Source organism: Mangifera indica, chromosome 2 (genome assembly GCF_011075055.1).
Source record: "Mangifera indica cultivar Alphonso chromosome 2, CATAS_Mindica_2.1, whole genome shotgun sequence".
Lineage (NCBI taxonomy): Eukaryota > Viridiplantae > Streptophyta > Magnoliopsida > Sapindales > Anacardiaceae > Mangifera > Mangifera indica.
In genome coordinates this window covers 12221804-12235342 of record NC_058138.1, presented here as the reverse complement: position 1 = coordinate 12235342, position 13539 = coordinate 12221804, and the positions used below count along the sequence as shown (strand labels likewise).

The following is a 13539-nucleotide window of genomic DNA, read 5'->3' as shown; positions in this document are numbered from 1 at the left end:
TGCTCTCCGGGAATCTTTGCTGCATTTCTTTACCTGTAAAATATTAAATTAAACGAAGTGAGCGATTATGGCTCAGTAAGAAAATTATACTCAACACTTAAAGTATTTTATACTAGTACTAATCTTTTCCATACTCAGCGTGTCTGAGCTATTTACAACAAAATAATTGACACAAAACACGCATTTAACACATATCATAATTCTTTTCTTTCACACATTTATTCATTTCCTTACTATACAAATATGATTCACTCGCTATGATTTATGCATGTATGAGTGCCATGACATTTCTATTTTCTGATCGTACATCTTTCTCAACTCTTTATCAGCCACACAGGCTTGTATGCATAATTCTAATGCAAATGACTTTCATAAAATATTTACTAATTTTTTTCTCTCTTTCTCATTGACTGATCTAGACTACATATGATAGTACTTACAGTCACCATACAAAGTATAATTCTCTCTTACACGCATAATTTTTTTTTCTTTGCTGTCCACACAGTATAGCTAATATTTTTCTTTGCTGTCCACAGAGTACAACTAATATTTTTCTTTTGCTGTCCACACAGTACAGCTGATATTTTTCTTTTGTTGTCCACACAGTACAACTGATATTTTTCTTTGCTGTCCACACAGTACAACCGATTATTTTCTTTGCTGTCCACACAGTACAGCTCGCGTGTAAAGATTTTAAGTATGTTTTCTGCTTTCCTGTATCATATGAGCCATTATAAAACCAAAAATACTTGTTTTCCATTTTCTGAAAGCATGCATGACTTAGAAAACATTTTTTTTTTCCTCTTTCTTTATTTATTTATTTTTTTTCTAAATCATGCATATGCTATGATTCCTCATGTATATATATATATAATCATAATATGAAATATTCCCATTCATTGTTTTCCCTTATTCTTTTTATTCCTTATCAAACATCATATTCTTTTCTCATGCATTTATATATATCTCATACATTTAATTAATTTCAAAATATATAATGTAGGCTTAATATAAGGGTTATTACACATATTATGCACATAATTAAGCAAAAGTAACCTATATCACATAAAATGACATTTTTGCCCTTATGGCCAAAATTTACCTTTTTACCCTTATGGCCAAAAATTACATCATGAATCCTAATGAATTTCTTTATCCTTTTAAGCATAAATCACCTTAATTCTAATACCTTACACACTTATATAAGTAAAAGTTATTTAAATAACCTAACTCAAATTTACTTCAAGTATGTAAAGTATGAAATTCTTACATTTTATTTGCTAAATAGATGATTTAAGCTTATTCACCTTCTTTTCTTCTTTCTGGCAACCTTAATCAACCAAAAATATGATCATCCATCAAAACCCTAAACTTGACATATCTTAAAAATTAAATTTCTTACCTTAGAACTGATCAGAATTGACAGATCTACACTTTTTATAACTGGAGCCTCTAGAAATTAGGTGGTTTAGCTAGGTTTTTTTGGTGAATTTTGGTTAAGAGAAAAAGCTTTAGCAAAAATCATGGAGTTCTCGGCTAAAATGAAGAAGGGAATGAATAGGCTTAAGTTTATAAGCCTTTTGGACCATTTTGCCCTTAATCTTTTCCGTAAATTACTCTTTTATCCTTAGCCAATTACCAAAAACCCTTAGCACCACCATATAATTTCAAGTGTGCCATTCAATTTTAATTCCCACTTTGTCCCTTGAATCTTTATAAAATGACCATTTTACCCCCTTTTAAAAAATATTGCTCATTTAGTAGTTTTCTATAATTCTTTTGCAATTTCTTTACACAACAAGTTATAAAATCAACTCTAGGGGTGATTTTGAAAGTGGAGTTTACTAACACATTTGAATTTGGATGTTACAAATATATCTTCGACCTGACCCTTTCTAGGCTCTTCCTTATTGTACATATTCCCTAAAACCCCTTATATATTAATTTATCTTTAAAAGTTTTGAATTATTACAAATATATCAAGACACTTAGTAAATATTTTATTATTTTTCTAGCAAGGATGAGAGGGAAAAGTGTGAGAAATTTTCTCGGGGAGATGGGGGGGGGGGGGGGGGGGTAGGGAAGAGAAACTTTCCCCATAGGCATGGGAATGATAGAGCGAGGATGGCAAAAGTTTTCCTTTGCGGAGATGAGGATGGGGATTAAGGTATTTATCTCCTACCTGCCCCCATTGCCATCTCTGCTTATATCTCCTTACAATTTCTTTCACTTGACAAGGGTGAAAATAACAAATGAATTTATGTGAAAAATCTGAAAAAATAAGGTTTGTTCCAATATTGATTCTATAAATTGTTAGCACAAATGAATGTTTAAAATAAAATCTTTTTACCACAAAATAGAAAATATTTTTTATGAAGCTATCACCAAAAAATATATTAAAGACAATTTGAGTCCAAACGTCCTCTTTTGAAATGTCATATCTTTTTTATTATAGTAGTGGCTGCAGTCTCATATTATAGAGCTTAAGACTTGGTGAAAGATGGCAGTTTGCTATTGATTTGTTGCCATTGGCTACAACTGCCCTCAGGTTTGTTATCCCTATTGCTATGGTTGCGCGAATTGGCGTCGATAGGGTTTCATCCTAGAAGAAACCTAAATTGTAAGGCTCTACTTTTAGGTTTTCAAACTTGTAGATGACTATAGGGTTTTGTTATATGCATCCATAATAGGGTCTGGGGAGAATCAGACGCTTAAAGTCCTTCTACAACTTCCAAGTATGCAACAATCAAAGGGTAATAAGGTCATCTAATACTATTCAGTTTACTTCATTGGACATCTTAACGACATAGAGGTATTTCATACTTTCTAATAATCGTTGTACCACTTGTTCTTTTCAGTCTCTTAAGGGCGGAAGATATTAATCCTTTTAAACTGGGAAATAAAAACATAAAAATGTTAAACATTAGAAAATACCTATCCAATCGTATCCCACCCAATAGACAGTTAAGGCTTACTTTAACCCTCACCCCCAAAGTACCCTTAAAGCCATATGTCCCATCAATATTTTACTTAGCAATTAAAAAAAAAAAAATCATTTTGATGTTCCATGTACCTCTTTTCAGGTTAAAATAATTTCATTCCACACTTTTTTTTTTTTTTTACACTTTTAGGGTTTACTTGATATATAGTTTAGATATAGTTTTTGTGTGTTTTAAAATAAGGGTATAACAATATTATGAAAATGTATTTGCTGAAATAAGGGGAAATATTTATAGACATTAATTTTTTGTAGCAATTCGAAAAATCATTGAAAGTTATTTTAAGAGTTTTCTAAAATATGTTTAATATTTAAAAATTTTGAATTGTATTTAAGTTTTTTAAAATCATTTAATATTTGAGGAATTTAATCAAAAGAACTTGAACTTAATCTAGCTTGATATAAGAATGATGTATGTCGGATATTACTGTAAAAAATTGTCAAAAGGCTATTTGAAAAATTAACAAAGACTTCCATAACTCTAATTAGTAGCCTTTTTTACTTTTTTTTTTCTTTTGGTAAGTAGTTGTATATATTAGCAAAAAGAAAGAAAGCGTTTACAGGAAAAGACCTAAAAACAACCTAGACTCCTTTCCAATGAGAAGGATAGTTCATATTCTAAATAAGGTTAGAAAGACTAACACAACAAAAAAGCCAACAAAACAACATCGTCTCTTTTTGAAAATTTATCATAGTTTCTATTATGATAGAGTTCAAGAGAAAGGCAAAAATATCTATTCTCTAACTTCACAAGATGAAAGAGCATACCCAACCATCAACAAAACGAAAACAAGAAATACTTGTTTTTCTATCAACTCTAATTAGTAGCTTGTTCTTAATTTAAAGAAACAAAAAAGGATACTTTATCAAGAAAATTTTAATTATTCCACAAATGTTATATCTTCATGTTTTTCTATGGTCATTGTGGCAATTGATTGAATCGTGCCTTCTTTAGACGAACACGATTGTTTTGGTGATACCTTTGCATCTTCACACTTGAAATGTGCCATGGAGGCTAATTCATGGACAACTTCTGAAATGTTCTCAATTAATTGAACCACTTCCATTAAAATTGAAGCAATTTTAGCCAATGGTATTATCTCTAAGAGATTAACTTCTTCCCACTGGTTAATTGTGAGTAGAGTTTTTAGGTTCTCGACAGCCTTTCTTAAATTGGCAGTATCGGTATTGGATGACTTTGATTGAGTCATAGTTTTTGTTGCTAATGCTAACTCCAAAGATTTGCCTGATTCTGTGCTGATCTTTATGCATGCCTCTTGAATTTTTTTCTGCAATTCTACAGAGGCCTGCAACAAGTGAAAAGTGTTATGTTATCTAATTTGCTAAAATAATTCTTTATCATGCAGGCCATATAAAATGAAGATAAGTTAGTCATGTACTTGGATTTTAGAGTGCTTAAGTTAACACTGAAGAGTTTCGATTTTGTAGTCACATTGTCGAGTTAGAGTGCCAATTTTCAAGTATTGTTTCCAAGGGTGACCAAACTTGAACCTACCATGACTTGGTTCCCATCTTGCTAATTGAGCCTGCAAATTAATATTAACAATTGAATTAGTGGAAAATCAATGTTTAATTTATTAGAAAGAAATGAAATAGACAGGGAGTTTCTCTTCTGCACCGTGGTTTCTTCACTATTTTTTGAATCGAGAACGCTTTTATATCCATGAAGGAATGATTTATCATAGTCAGACTTCCCACATTCAAACTCGTCAAAGTATTCACCTCCAAACGCTGAATAATTTCCTTCACAAGTTTAAACTAAGAATAGAAAGAATATATAATAGAAAAAGTATTGCTTATTGTGTTTTGTACCTTCTAAAAATTTACCGAGCTTTTCGATGTTGTCACAGACAAGGTTGTGAAGTTCCTTTCCAACCCAAACTGGCCAAATACTGATACACACGATAATGGCAGTGCAACTGCCAATGATTATGGTTGATAGCCTTTGATGGGCCATGTGTAACACTTCATTATCTCGGTAGCCAGACACAGATATCAAAGAGAAGGTTAGTATGAAGATACTCAATCCATAATCGCACCTCGCCTTTAAGGTAGGAAAGAATCTCATGAAAGTCACAGTTGAAGCTACATTAAGCCCCAAATCATAAATTGAGTTAATAGTTATCAATAAGTTACATTGGCTAAACAAGTTTGTGTTTTGATCTAAACATATTTATTTATTTATGTATATAATACCTATTATAAAGACAAATATTGCTATGAATATGGGCTTTCCTGTCCTTCCAGAAAGAGTAGCCATGCGATGAGCTCCAACTGCTAGAAAACCACCTACCAATGTTGCTAACATCCTATTTACAACTTTTCCAAGTGTTGCTCCTGAAATACAGAAAAAAAGAAAGAACAAATTATATGCAGAATTTCTAAACAATACCATTAATCATTCGCATATATAATTCAGCTTATTGTGTTAATTATCTTTAAAGAATTCTTGGTATCAAAGATCTTCTTGTAACATACTTGCCAATTTCAGAATAAAGCTGGAGTTTCAATAATTTATTGAGTAATCCTTAAAAATTTTAAGGAGAATTGTTGATTAGAAACAATACCAACTGAAAATTCGAAGACAACCACGACAGTAAGAACAGCCCACATTGCATTAACACCTAAGCCATCATAGAGAAGTTGAAAGTAGTAGAACAATGAAACAAAGGTGAGAGCTAGTCCTACTTTTAAGGAATGAATTATCCTTCTTGGATCACCTTTGGCGACTTCCTGTGCTTTCTCTACAATGTTAAACACCTTAGTCAGAAGTTCTTTTGCAAGGACTTGAACAATTCGCAAACTCGACTGAGAAGTTTGTTATTGTTTTCTTGACTTGAAGATGCCATTGCAGGTTTAAGAAAAGTTGTTTTTCTAAAATAAAAAGAGAACAATCCCTATCTATGACTAGGAACTTTGCTTGTAAGTGAGAAATTATACGTGGCTAAATAAGGGTTTATGACTTTTGTTAGGTGTCTAAGAAGGGTGTTATTATCAATACATAATTAATGATCATAAATAACTTGAATGTAATATTTATTACAAAAGCTGTGTTGACAGATATCAATGGTTTATATTTAGTTAATAACTAGAGTTAGGTCAAATTTTTATGTACTTTGTCATGTTGAAAACCTATATATATGGCTATGTACACCTTATGTTTGTTACAATGTTTTTAAAGTAGGACTAGTTATTAAATCAATTGTCTCATTGATTTATTGTTTGATCGGTTCAACCGATCGATTTAAACTATTATTAAATTATAATTTTTTTTTATAAATAATATCAAAATAACAAACAGATTTTGCATTTGAATAGAAAAATAAAAATAAAAAGCTTCAATAGCTTAAAAATTTACAAAAAAAAAAATCAATGAAGATACCCAAATCTATAAGGATTAGAACAGATCATTTATCTAATTTCAATGAAATAATTAGATTAAAAAAATGTCTCCATTTTTCTTCTTTTTTTAATTTTATTTTTTGTCTTATATTTTCTTTATAGACCTTTAGAAATTGCTCCAATCTAATATAAAATAATAAAATTACTTAAAAATACTTAAATTTTCTAAAAATATTCAAACTTTGGTCTAATTCGATTCTATTTGTTTTAACCGGTTTATCTGATTCACCAGTTTTGACTAAGTTAAAATTTAAATTAGTTTTTAATATAAACTGAATCAGACTTAGAGTTAGTTTCTGATTAAACCAGTCAATCTAGTTTTCAAAACCTTGGTTTATCATATTTAGTGCTCTTACAACTTTAAGTTTTCTGGATGGTTCCAAGGAATATTTCTATATCATTAATTAATTATCCTGTCACTTTCTCCCTTTCTTTCTCTACATTCCTTATATATATATATTTTTTAATTTTATGGCAATTTATAAATTTAACATTAATATTCTAAGTGGTTGGATTGCATTTTAGTTGTGTTATTTATAACTTATATCGAACATAGCAAGTTCTATTGATCTCAACCATTCAAAGTGTTTTAATTTATTAGGAAATTGAAAAATTTTGTCATGTAGCACTTTTCTTATTAATAAGTGTTAGATTATAAAAATAATATAAGTTGGTTATGATCACAATGTGCGATTTCATACAACAATGCAATAGAGAAAATAAAACAAGCTATAAATCTAAAAGGAACAATTCAATTTTTATGTGGTTAAACTAGAACAATTGTCTACATTCATGGGACCAAATTCAACAAATTCAAATATATTATTACTCAAAGTAAATTAACACAGTAAAAATAAATTTTCAACAACAAAGTATAACTACAAAATTAGATTCATTCAATTGATGATATGCAAATATGAAAGATGACATAAGTATCTTACTTGTTTCTCTAAGATTATAGCTTAGATGAAGATGTTCAAGATTCTATTGAATAACAAATAAACTAAAATCTTTCAACTAAGTGTGCTAGGTTGAAATCCCTTCAACGTCATATTTTTGTCTTTCTTCACTATTGGTGGAGAGATATTACCTATATCTTAACACAAAGCTACAAATATTTTTGATTACTATTCAAGTTGAAGAAAAGATAAGAAGAGTATTGTAAATCTCAACAAGTCACCTTTTTTCATCAAGACAAGCCATTAGCTCCATCTTAAGAGGCTCTAACTTGTTCCATTGTTGAGGTAAAGACCTTTTTTCAATAAAGTTGAAGCCTCTCAAGTTGTGTGGTACCAATCATTCTTGGTCTCCCATATATAAGTATAAGAGATTTCATCGACAATCATATTTCATCAATCAAACATTATTCAATTGAAATCGAACTCAATAATTTTGATATGATAAATCAAACATTAATTTGTTTACCAAAATCATGAGTTATTCATTGTAAGTCGTGGGTTGGTATCTTCATGGTGTAAATTAATATCCATATATCTTAACAACCTCATGTCGTGAGTTGCGATTTATATGTTAGTGATTGACACCATCAAAATGTGACTTATGGTCAACAAATCATTGGTTGACATTGTCAAGGTGTGAGCTATGGTTTACACATCGTTGGTTGATGTTGTCAAGACATGAGTTATGGTTTGCATGTCTTACATCGTAGTCTTGATGGGTAGTAGTAGGTCTACGAGGTAAGTTACCATTTGTACATTGTGGAGGATTTTAGGTCCTCTGCCCAAAGACAACTTGTTGTTGACTTTGTTGGTAGAGACAAAAAATACTTGTGTGAGAGGCTTGTGACCTTGTAACGACTAATTGATGGGAGGGAATCCATTCACTAGATTAAGGCATTGATGACATTGGTTTGACATCTAATGGCATTATTCAGTCATCAAGTGCTATTGAATGCACTTTATTTATCGAGACAAGTTAGTCTTTACTAATAAACCGAGTTGATTTACAAGAGAAACACACTGATTATCTTTAGTAGCTTGAATGCTCAAAGTTTCCTTGATCCTTTTTCCATGAGTATCCACGGGATAAAAAATGTTTTGTCAGATAATGATGGAAAGGAAATGTTTTTGCTAAAAAAAGAAGATCTTTTCAAGTACCTTCTTTCTAGCATCAAATTCTTAATGGTTAAAATTCCACTAGTAAGAAGTAAGCAAGATGAGTTGTAATCTTACACAAGAAATAACAATTAACAAAATAAATTTTTAAAGTGATCCGATCTACTGCTTGAAAGTTTACATTTATTTTCTTCTTATATTGAATCTTTTAGTAAAAATTTGAAGGTTGCAGTATAAAATGCAATTTGTCGTTTCTTTACCTATATACAATTATGTATTTATAAGAAAAAAGAAATGGATAATGTTGTAATTACATAATTGGATACATTTGGATCTTAGTATATTAAATCTAAACATTTAAGGAAGTTTGGTGACTTTGTTATCATGTCGAAATATGATATAACTGAGTAATCTTGTGGAGATAGATGATAGGGATTGAATATAATCTTGTGATAATATGAGACAAATATGACATCGAAGAGATCATGAGATAATTGAAATCGCTAAAAGTCACTCTTCCAAGTGTTTCTAGATAGAAGGGCTTCTACTCATACTTAGAGTCTAACCTATGTTTATCTATTGAGAATGTAACTAGTTACTTCTTTAGAGTAGATTTCCAACGATTTGCTAAGGAAAGTCTGATAGCGTCAGTTTGTTTCATCATAATATAATACAGTCATTACTAGCATGCACAAAACACGGGTGGAAATCATCTTACATGTTAGTGACTAAACAAATTCAAAGACATTCATCCATTTCTCAAACTGTTTCTTATTATTAAGTCCGATCTACTGACAAACACGGAGATTCTTGATGAATAGTAATAACATGATGGGGTGCATGACTGATGCCAGAATTTTTCTTAGTACTTTTGAATTTAGCTAGAGAGGCTAGTTCCTGAATTGACTCTGCAATTTTTTCAGTGCAAGAAACAACATCAAGAAGTAGATAAGCCATGGTAGCTACTGGTATAACTTCTAGAAGGTCAGTTTCCTTGAACAACCCCGTATTTAGCAAGGATTTTAGATTCTTGGCTGCAATTTTAGAATTTATAAGGTGTTGATTGGCAGGGGTTGGTGGAGTCATTGTTCTTATTGCCAAAGCTAATTCTTTCAAAGTATTGACAGATTCCGAACAGAGTTGTATGCTTGCGTCCTCGATTTTGCATCGGATTTCTTGTGGTGTCTGCAAGTAATTCATGCATAAATAAAACAAATTAGACATCTTTAATGTTAAGAAATTATAAATTGAATGTGAAATCATGCCATTTCTTTATCTGTAGAATTTGAAAGAATATAATCAGGTTATTACTTGTGTTTTGTCATTGAGGCAGCCATTAAGAGCTTCAATTCTATAGGCACATTGCCGGGTTAGGCTTGCAATCTTCAAGTAGTGTTTCCATGGATGTCGAAACCTAAATTTACCATGTCGTGGCTCCCATCTAGCAAAGTTTGCCTGCAAAATATGAATTATTATGTAATGTTCAGAGGTTAAGACTGGAAGAGGGCAACGTTATAGATGCATGTTTTTGTGTATACAATTGAATACATAGATGATATGTCTTCAAAATTATCTAATTATATAATGACATGTAATTTGTATACTTATTTGTTTATTGATATATATGACAGTGGTGGGTAGACTCACCATGGATTCTTCACTTTGTTTTGAATTAAGCACACTTTTAAATCCTTCTGAAACTTTCTTGGGTGATTCTTCACCCTGTCTCATTTTAAAGTATTCAGGTCCAAAACCTATATGCAAAAACGCAAAAATTAGCCTGAGTTTTAAAATTAAAGAGGCTTTATAACTCTTTCATGATATTACCTTCTAAGAAGATGGCAAGTTTCTCGATGTTGTTAGCAACCAAATTGTGAAGATCATCTCCTGCCCAAACAGGGAAAATGAAAATGCATACGGCCACGGCCGTGAAGCCACCGATTAAGATGGTAGAAATCCTCTGATGGGCCATCTCCAGCAGCTCCTCATCGCGGTAACCAGAAACCGTTATCATGCAGAATGTCAAGATAAAAATCAGGAGCCCATAATCATATCTCGCCTTCATTCGAGGAAAGAATCTTAGAAATGTCACTGCCGCAGCTGCATCACAACCAATTTTACCAGACCTATCACTCAATTAATTTTTCTTTTAACAATAAATGTAAAAAGCTGCAGACTTGCTTGAGGATTTATTTACCTATGAGGAAGACAAAAAGCGCAAGGAGTATGGGTTCACCCTTGTTTCCGGAGAGGCTTGCTAAACGGTGAGCACCGAATCCTAAAGCTCCAGCCATGAAAGTTGCCAAACCTCTATTTAAACCTTTACCAAGTGTGGCTCCTGCAATATATATAACAACAATCGATCAAACTCGCCAATAAAAGAAACAAAAGTGAAGAGCTACAAGTATATTTACAATAAAGCCGAAAACTTACCAACAGAGAATTCGAAGACAACAACAACAGTCAAAATAGCCCACACTGCAGAATCCCCGAAAGCGGAATAGAGAGGTTCAAGGTAATAGAACAAAGACACCAATGTGATGGCAAGCCCCACTTTTAGAGAATGAGTAATCCTTCTGGGATCATCTTGTCCTAATTTTCTTATTTTCCCTGGAAAAGCACTTAGCCGCTGCAAACACCGGCTCATTATTCCTTCCTTCTTATCACTCGAGGATACCATTTCTGTAACTTCAGACAGACAAAGAGGCTTCCGGTCTTGGACTGACCTTGGCTTTGGGTTCCTTAAATAAAGAGAAATGTCACAAGAAATGCAAAAACCGAAGCCTCCATTCACTTCATTGATTGTTTTTACTGAAAGTGGTTAATAGATAAATAAAAAATCAATCTTTAACTCACCAGATTTGATTTGGACCCTCTACTTTGCATGGGCCCATATTCCTAGATCCACTTCCATTTCATAAATATTTTATAATAATAAAACAACCCTGTGCATTTGGAATTATTTTCATTTTCATGATGTAATCTGTTATGTGGCAGAAAAAAGGTCCCCGCAAGTACAGATCTGAATAAGTTTTCAGATAGAATAATTTCTACGGGAATGAAAAAGTTGTAACACTTTTCTAGGTAAAACACGTCTTGTTTGTCTTGTTTTTCACGTGTAGTGTAGAGCTTGAGCATCCATCCGCGAAGAAAATTTCACTCGATCCTTCGCCGAGATAATTTATATCCCTATTCTAAATTGTTTAGTTTCTTAAGTTAAATTTATTATATAATTAAATAATTTTAAATTAAAAAAATAATATCTAATTATATAATAATATATTATCGTTTCTACTAAATTTATGTATATTATTTTTATATATAATATTATTTATAATATATTATCATTTAAATGCAAATTGATATAAAGGTAAAACACCTCCGTTACAATATGAATCAAGATAATTCTAATTGTGTCAGTCTAGTTATGTGGTTTTATGGTTGTAATATGAATTAATTGGTAATTATTTTTTTAATAAATGAATGCGCAATTATTATTGTTTAAGAATGATTATGATAATTGATATCATTTTTATTTTTTTTTTTTCAGTTCCTTAAATATTCCTATAACTACTTTTCAACTGTCTGGTACCACGCCGAAACAACTAATGGCCAAAAAGCAATGACCACCCAAAGTTTAATTCATTTTTTAACTTTCACCTATTAAGTTTTAAAAATTATTAGTATATTAATATTAGGTATAAAAATATTATTTAATAATTTTATTTAAAGGGATAAAAATTTATCCTTTTTTTCTTTCTTAGTTTTAAAAATTAATAATTTTTTCTAACTAAGTTTTAAAAAATTGTTTTTTTACCTCATTATCGAGGGTTTTCATATTTTATGATTTACAACTGTCTTCTATTTTTTATTGCACTTTTCTAGTTACCATCAAATTTCCCAAGGGAGAAGAGAGACAAAAAAACATTACTATATGTACGTATTTTAACTATATAAATAAATATATATTTATGGATGTTATTACATGATGTTATAATTCAAAATCACTAAATCAAACATATAGTTTTATTTGAGCAACTAAACATTAATAGTTTTTTGTAAGACATCCTTCTAGAGGAGATTAATGAGCTACTTTCAAGTTTTCGATCTTGGTTTTGGCAATAGACGAAGGACTTCCAAATTTAGAATTCAAAAGAGAAAATAATAGTTATTAATCAAGGTTTGGTTTTAAAAAACTTTTCACTGCTAGATATATAAATAACATTTTTCTATCTAAAAGTAAAATTTATTAAAAATAAAATAAAAATATAAAGGTAAAATAATAATTTTATTATTACTAATTTTGAAAGATATTTAAAAACCCGTCAACTTTCTATCAGAGTGAAACATTTTATACATGATAATTTATATCTTAAAATGTTTAAAAACTCATAAATCAATCACTAAATTATTTTCAAACCCTCATATATTTTAAACTACAATATGACTATAATAATTATAATATAACATTTATACTGATATTTTATTGTATTCTGTTTAATTTTTAACAGTGTAACTATCATTTTTAAAATTATTGAAAATAAACTAATATTTCAAAACTTTTTAAAAGTTACCTGAACTTTTTTTGAATTTTTAATAATCCCTTAAAACTTACAAAAAGACTTCATAATTATAATTTATCACCTGATTTATGATTATACAATAAGACATATCTATTTATATAAAAAGAGGAAGAAGGGCCACGAGCGAAAAAAAATAGAATAAAAGAGTTGTAATATAATTTAAATTTTAAAGATTCTAATTCTTTTTTTTGTTAATTTAGAATTATATGATAATTTTAAAAAATAAAATAGTAACGATGAAATAGTAATTTTATTTTTTAATACTGTTATTTTATTAATCAAATTTAATTTTAGGTGAGAATTTGCTATTTTTCTCAAGTATGATGGAAAATAGTTTTGAGACTAATCCTTGGCTCAATTCATAATTACAGAAAGGCATCATTGCCCACTGAACGTGAGTTTGCTGAATCGTTGCAACGGAAATTAATTTTCAGAGGAAAAGACCCAAAAACCAGATATA

General features: G+C 30.3%; 1 protein-coding gene and 1 pseudogene across 1 annotated transcript; both read right to left on the bottom strand.

The window, feature by feature from the left end:
- Positions 1-3879: 3879 nt before the first annotated feature.
- On the bottom strand, positions 3880-5868 carry LOC123208544 (annotated as a pseudogene).
- A 3353-nt stretch (positions 5869-9221) lies between these two features.
- Positions 9222-11201, bottom strand: LOC123209489 (aluminum-activated malate transporter 2-like). The gene is made up of 6 exons (XM_044627563.1): positions 10930-11201; positions 10694-10834; positions 10324-10596; positions 10144-10250; positions 9808-9951; positions 9222-9681 (listed from the first exon to the last, which is right to left on the bottom strand). The coding sequence occupies exons 1-6, from the start codon at positions 11174-11176 to the stop codon at positions 9274-9276; spliced, it is 1320 nt and encodes a 439-aa protein (XP_044483498.1). The 5' UTR covers positions 11177-11201; the 3' UTR covers positions 9222-9273.
- Between the last annotated feature and the right edge of the window lie 2338 nt (positions 11202-13539).

What these genes read in the sequence shown, in the direction of transcription:
- LOC123209489 (XM_044627563.1), bottom strand. Translation starts at nt 11,176, where the DNA reads ATGGTATCCTCGAGTGATAAGAAGGAAGGAATAATGAGCCGGTGTTTG. An exon ending in GCTTTTTGTCTTCCTCATAG is followed by an intron (nt 10,597 to 10,693) that starts GTAAATAAATCC and finishes GTTGTGATGCAG; the next exon opens with CTGCGGCAGTGACATTTCTA. An exon ending in AACAAAGTGAAGAATCCATG is followed by an intron (nt 9,952 to 10,143) that starts GTGAGTCTACCC and finishes CATATTTTGCAG; the next exon opens with GCAAACTTTGCTAGATGGGA.